The sequence below is a fragment of the Ictalurus punctatus genome, chromosome 7 (assembly GCF_001660625.3).
Source record: "Ictalurus punctatus breed USDA103 chromosome 7, Coco_2.0, whole genome shotgun sequence".
Lineage (NCBI taxonomy): Eukaryota > Metazoa > Chordata > Actinopteri > Siluriformes > Ictaluridae > Ictalurus > Ictalurus punctatus.
Window position 1 is genome coordinate 5,324,815 of NC_030422.2, and position 6,603 is coordinate 5,331,417.

At 41.8% G+C, this 6,603-nt stretch overlaps 1 protein-coding gene across 2 annotated transcripts; it reads right to left on the reverse strand.

Annotated features, from left to right (window-relative positions):
* zgc:136930 (uncharacterized protein LOC563946 homolog) lies at positions 1-5,424 on the reverse strand. Of its 2 annotated transcripts, XM_017471445.3 has the most exons (10): positions 4,583-5,424; positions 4,348-4,408; positions 4,170-4,265; positions 3,899-4,078; positions 3,625-3,750; positions 2,216-2,436; positions 2,070-2,107; positions 1,239-1,319; positions 308-346; positions 1-120 (listed from the first exon to the last, which is right to left on the reverse strand). In XM_017471445.3, the coding sequence occupies exons 1-10, from the start codon at positions 5,356-5,358 to the stop codon at positions 68-70; spliced, it is 1,671 nt and encodes a 556-aa protein (XP_017326934.1). In that variant the 5' UTR covers positions 5,359-5,424; the 3' UTR covers positions 1-67. The 2 variants fall into 2 exon arrangements, with proteins under 2 accessions (XP_017326934.1, XP_017326935.1); XM_017471446.3 differs by lacking the exon at positions 1,239-1,319 and having other exon boundaries at positions 4,583-5,423.
* Between the last annotated feature and the right edge of the window lie 1,179 nt (positions 5,425-6,603).

Here is a 6,603-nt window from a genome sequence, read left to right on the forward strand (position 1 = left end):
TATATTTGGACTGCTGCTTTATTGGAATAACATTGAGGGGTGTTTGTTGCAAACAATCCCTTGGCATTCAATAGGACTCTGGAGTGCCTGCATCACTGATGGCTGAAGTCTCCGTGTGCTCTATTGTAAAGTAAGAGAGGAAAGAAAAGAGTCAGATACTGAAAGATAAAAGTCACGACATGAAAGATGTTTATAAAAGTCAACTGGTCATCCCCCTGTATTGAAGGCATGTCAGATCTACCTTCACACAAGAGACCATGGACTGCTCATGATTCAGAAGTGAAGTGGAGGTGTGTCTGATACGTACCTGTGATTACCTCTTTGATCTGAATTCCACCTCCGCCAGCTGGGATTTAAAAAAAATTTTTAAAAAATGGAGAGAAATTGAAGTTTAAAAATGCAAGTGGTACAAACAATACTGACAAAACTGCATTCTGTGCTACCTTGGATTAACTAGCTCATTTATCCTGGCTTGACTTTATTCATGCGATAAACAATGGCCGTTATGAAACAGGAGCAGAAGAAGGACTGCAGACAAACACTCTACTGCAATCATCGGTAGACATGTTCGGTTTTTGATAAAAGCCCGTGCCAAGTGTATGTAGCATATACTCCAGTTCCTTTTTCTGTAGTACATCTATTTGTATTTTACACACTTTACAAACACACTACATATGATATATATATATATATATATGGACCTGGACTATACATTTTTGCGTATATATATATATATATATATATATATATATATATATATATATATATATGTATAGTCCAGGCATTTGCTAGCATAGAGCAGTGAAGTGAATGTACAGAGAAACTGTCACATGAACACTGAGTACTTAGACACAACACTTCCTTTCCCCTCGCCTGCCATTGTCAGGTGCGATTCAAGGCCCCTTGCATTCATTTTTTAATGATCACACTCGCTGATACTGTGCGCACTCAGATAAATAGATTGCTCCATGACTCCCCCGATGGCTTAATACCAAGCAGTTTACTCATTTCATTACCTCTATATAACAGACAAGTATCTCTGTCCGTATACACACGCACCTACAAACATGTACCTGTACTCATATAAATTTTTTAATGGTATTGATGCATCCTTAATTTGAACCATACCTAAAGTCATCAAATGCCACATATCAGTAGTTTTTTACATTACTGTAGTATACACAAACAAATGCTTTTGGTAAGACTACACCGTAGGCGTGTGGTTGAAGAGGACTTGCCTTTGTGGATGTATCTAGAGTGTATTTCCACGGAGACGTGGGGTGAGTCCTGGGGCGTGCTGGTTTTGGGCGGGGCACTCCCTACAAGACGGAAAATTGTAGATAAGCGAGGGCCACGTCCACCCCCACGCCTCAGGAATCTGGTCCCCTTTACTATACGGATACAAAAACTTGTGCAAAGCGCAAATATATCAAATGTGATGGCTTTGTCCTCAGCACCAGCATTGGTTTGATTTATTTTGAGCTCAAAGGTTTAAGGGATGGGATGGTTTTTGGACCAAAATGAAACCTTTTGGCAACTAGTGTCTAAGATTAAAGTAAGTATGTTAGTAAAAAAAAAAAAAAACGCGATCTAATGATCACACTAATGATTATATTTTGAAGAAGTGCTGTGTCATGTGATCAACAACTGATTTTCACCGCTATCAGTGATGCAGTCAGCTAAAAAGTTGCTGATGGTGCTTATATGCTTCTCTTATGACTGTTACATCCATGATCCTGCTTGCTTCGTTGTAAAAAACGACAATAATAATAATTAAGGATAGATTTTTTACCCCCCTTCATTTCCATTGCTGTTGAGTGACAAGTAAAAAGCTGGTGGATATGACTGTATTGAGCAAGAATATGTTCCATTGGCTAAAAATTGGAGATGATGTTATGTGGCCTCTACCACAAAGATGTGAAGTTTAGAGGTGAGCCAGGCAACGGTTGCTAAGTAGTCTAAACAATCACCATATCTGTGATATAACAACACCTCAGTTCAGTTACCAAGTTAGCCAAGAATCTCATCATCTAAAACCCCGTTTTCATTGTACATATGTCTGCTCTTACCTGAGAAAGTGTAGGACGTCTCTGTAAATTCTGGCAGTCTGAAAACAGGAAAAAGAAAGCGAGAGTGTGGATTAAAGGATGTCAAACCTCTTGTGGAGGTTTATTTATTGGTGTTGTGGTATGAGTCTGATTTGAACGAGGCTCACTTGAAGTCGTCTCCCTCCAGGAGTTTTCTGTAGGTGGCGATTTCCACATCGAGAGCCAGTTTGACGTCTAGCAGCTCTTGGTAGGCCAGAATCTGTTTGTGAAGGTCGTGTTTAGCGGCCTCGATGGCAGACGTGAGGCTGGCGATCTGGGCCTGGTACTCAGCCACGCCCACGCTGGACTGAGCATTAGCTTCTGCCAAGCTCTGCTCCAGGGACATGTTCTGGGAAAACAAAGATATAGATATCACTTTATAGATTCTTTTACTTTCAGTTCAATGTGGTGAGATTGGTTTTCTTGAGAATTCTACACTGCATTTAGTAGATTTGACATGAAACAAATAAACCAAGGAGTACTAAGAAACTACGCTACAAGCCTGAACCTGCCAGAAAGTACCTAACTTCTCAATGCTTTTCTGCATGGTATACAATCGAGTCAGTGATGTCAGAATGTTTGCAAGCTAGGATTTGTACTTTCTCTGAGAGCAAACACTGTGAGAAGCAGCTCTTCTCGTCTTGCGGTACTGACTTTCAAACCACTTCCTGTGCCTTCTGTTTCCTGTACCTGTCAACTGTGATTTATGGTAAATATGATAATCGATGAAAACTAAGCAGTGTTGTCTCTTGGCCCCACAAAACATGCCCAGCAAGCATTTATTTCCTGTTCTGTCAGTTTACAGACATGCTTTCATTCTTTATAAAGTCCCCAGAATATTAAAAAATCCCCCAGACAATAGAGGAAATTATGTTTAGATGACGGGGGATAACCAAACTCAGATCAAGAACTGCAGTTAATGTTCACATCAAATGTCAGAATGAGAAGGAAAAAAATGGATCCCAGTGACTCTGACTGTGGAAAGGCTGCTGGTGCCAGATGGGCTGGTTTAAATATTTCAGAAACTGTTGCTCTCCTGGGATTTTCACTTAGCACAGTTTCACGCTCACTGGATGATTTGTTTTTCACATTTGAAGTAAACTCTAGAGAATGTGCAAATCCCAGGAGATGAGTAGATTCTAAAATACTCAAAGCGGTCCACCCGGCACCAACAACCACACCACACTGAGTGTATCAGCTGTACATCAGGTGTTGCTTATTATTCAAACACACTTCCCACTGAGATCAAATGACCTATATCTGAATATTCTGCATGTGAATAATCGATAAATGCAGTTGTGAACATGCGCACAGATGTCAGCACACGTGTGTCTTAATTACTGATTTAATTTAAATAACCTTCACGTGCTATGCGTTATCACTGCTACTGATTTCAATAGCATTTCGAAAATGTATAATAAGTTGAATGTAATCTTTAATAATGGCATCGTTTTATCAAATGAAAATGATTACGAAAGTGGAGCTTTGGTCGTAGGCGTTCTTACTTCATGTGAATCTTTACGTATCGAACACTCACTTGTGAGAGCAGGCCCTGTAACTCTAACCCGAGCACCTGTAGCTCCTTCCTGGATGCTGTGATCTCGGCTTTGGTGGATGACACCGCCTCTGTGCTCTTAGCATTAGCAGTCTGTATTTCATCCATCTAAGAAAGAGAGAGAGAGAGTATACTGCTTAGTTTCTGGGACCCGGACTGGTTTAATACTGACAATCAAATTCATTTAGGTAGTAACAGAAAAGGAATTAAAGAGTAGAATTAAAGATAACCCCTAAGGCATTTCTTATATGCTCGCCTTGAGTTTGTAGTAGGCTTCGGCTTCCTCTCTGTGCTGCTGGACGGATTTCTCGTACTCCATTCGCATCTTGTTGAGTGCTGTGGAGATGTCAAACGACTTGCCAGTGTCCACTTCAATCATGGAGACAGAGGTGTCCATGGTCGTTGTACCCAGTTTGGACTGCAGAGAAGAAAGCTCCTGAAGAGAGACGTATTTATGTATTAAAATAAAATAATAAAAAGTCTAAAATAGCAGCTAAGTGTTAACTAATGGTCTAAATTTGAAGTACCTCTTCCTGCGTTTTGGTGACAAAGTTCAGTTCATTCTTAAGGCTGGATAACTTTGCATCCAAATCAATTCTTAGGTCAGATGCTGCTTCAATGTCCTGAAGACAGAAATAGAGATAAATAAAGATAACTGTGCTTACAACAATGAAAACTGCTTACGGTGCCCCCCCCCCCCCTTACCTTTTTCATGGCACCAATGTCTGACTCAAGCTGGAACCTGACCCCTTGTTCAAAGTCAAGTCTTTAAAAAAAATAAAATAATAATAATAATAATAATAATAATAAATACAACAATACTGTTTTTGAGAAAAATAAGGCAAGAGAGAAGATCTTATTTAAATATACTAATATGCAAAAACAACACTATGGTGTGTATTTTATGCTATGTGCTTTATAAGCAGACTCAGACACATACTTGGCCTTGAGCTCATGGGCCGTGCCACGCACATTGTCAAGTTCTATCTCCAGTTTAATGGTGTCAAGCGTGAGGTTCTGCAGAGTGGCGCGATACTCGTTCAACTGGGTCTCGTATTCAACCGTAGTAGTGCTTGACGATTCTGGGGACATGTCAGTGCCACCGGTCAGTTGGGACAGCTTAGCCTCCAGTGCAGCGTTCTCCTGCTGCAGTGCGCGCACTTTGGCCATGTACACAGAGAAGCGGTCATTCAGGGTGGACAGCGTGGTTTTCTCAGCTGCACGGGATAGGACAGGAGCCAGAGTTGGGCCCAGAGCAGGACCACCAGCCAGAGCAGCACCGGCAGTCATCCCACCCGCTGCAAATGTGCGACCCATGGCAAATGCAGGGCTTGCAACTAGTGCTCCAGCTCCTCCGCCTCCGCCCAGTGCCAACCCTGCACCACCTGCACCCTGTCCATAGCCCATACCAAGTCCAGAGCCCAAACCAAGTCCATAGCCCAGACCAAGTCCGTAGCCGAGACCAACTCCAGAGCCCAAACTAAGTCCAGAGCCCAGACCAAGTCCAGAGCCCAGACCAAGTCCAGAGCCCAGACCAAACCCAGCCCCAGCCCCAGACCCAGCTCCAGACCCAGCCCCAGCAGCACCACCACTGCCCAGACCCAGACTAAGCCCCAGGCCTGCTCCGGACCCACCAAACCCTAATCTGGCTCCCCCACCTCCAGATGCTGAGAGACCAGACAGCCTGGAAGAGGACAGCGAGTAAGACAAAGCCATTATAGACAGTTGTGGATCACTGGAACAAGCACGATATGAAGAAAATGGAGAATGCACAAAGGCAGGGAACTTGCAATGGTTTATATAGAGGCAGTGTTGAATAGGGAGGAGGAGGAGGAGGAGCCGCACTAATCTATAGTATGTGCCAGGACTTCATGCTAAGCTTTCTGTGCCATCCCCAAATTCCATGGATCTTGAAATCATAAGCTCTCCCTGAGGGAAGAGTCTATGCTTGATCACTATCAAGCACTGAATGATTTATAATGCCCTTAAACAGTCACGCACGCTTAATCTTCCCATCAAACTGATGTTTGAGACTCTACTGGAAAAGTGTTTTCGGGATTTGTTTTATGATGGAAATTTCACCCCATCAAATATATATTTGACAACCACCCAAAAGGGTAAGGGAACAGTCCACTCCAGTATACAAAAAAAAGTCCTTTAAACAGTTAAGAATTCTTAGCTTCCTAAAGGGGTTATACTTTGAACCCTCTCTGATAGGAAAACCCCCTGGTGTAGGATTGCACATAGAACCTTTCCTCAGATGTTATCCCCAGAGAGACAAATCTGTAACTGTCTTTTGGTTCCATACCTGCACCATGAAGTACTCACCATGAGATCCTTTCTATATAACACCTAAAACGAGTGCAGAAACAGTTTTACTTTATAAAATAACTGGCTTTTTTGGAGATCCGCTGATTCATCAGAAATCTTTCTCAACAGAGTTGCTCATAAAATCTGGAATTTGACAGGCTCTGCCTGGTCTTGAAACCTAAAGGAGAGATTTGATCAGCGCTTGCCGCCTGAAGCATTGGCATCACCTGCTTGCCTCTCTGTCAGGTGAAGCATAGCGTTTCTCATGTCACAAATCTGGCACCCTACCAAAGTCATGATTACATAACCATACAGGCAGCACCTGGTACAGTGCAAAATCAGCAACTCTAAATATAATACCACTATTTTTCTTGTCTATATTGGGTCCACTTTTTAAAGTTACTAAAATGTTATTTTAAAACTTTGTTGGATTTAGATTTTCTAATTAAGATTTGTATTATATCAGGTGTCATTTTTAACTTCGTAATAAAATCGACAGTAGATAATGCTATATATTTTTTTTTCATTCTTCTCTGCTCGAGAAGAGCACATGTGTTTGTTTGTAAACACTTTGAATGGAAGTGTAACACAATGGTAAGGGAATGGAAGGTGCAATGTAAGACTCCTAGTTAGCTAACTAACTAGCTAGGT

What these genes read in the sequence shown, in the direction of transcription:
- zgc:136930 (XM_017471445.3), bottom strand. Translation starts at nt 5,358, where the DNA reads ATGGCTTTGTCTTACTCGCTGTCCTCTTCCAGGCTGTCTGGTCTCTCA. An exon ending in CTCTAGATACATCCACAAAG is followed by an intron (nt 347 to 1,238) that starts GCAAGTCCTCTT and finishes TTTAAATCCCAG; the next exon opens with CTGGCGGAGGTGGAATTCAG. An exon ending in GATCAAAGAGGTAATCACAG is followed by an intron (nt 121 to 307) that starts GTACGTATCAGA and finishes ACTTTACAATAG; the next exon opens with AGCACACGGAGACTTCAGCC.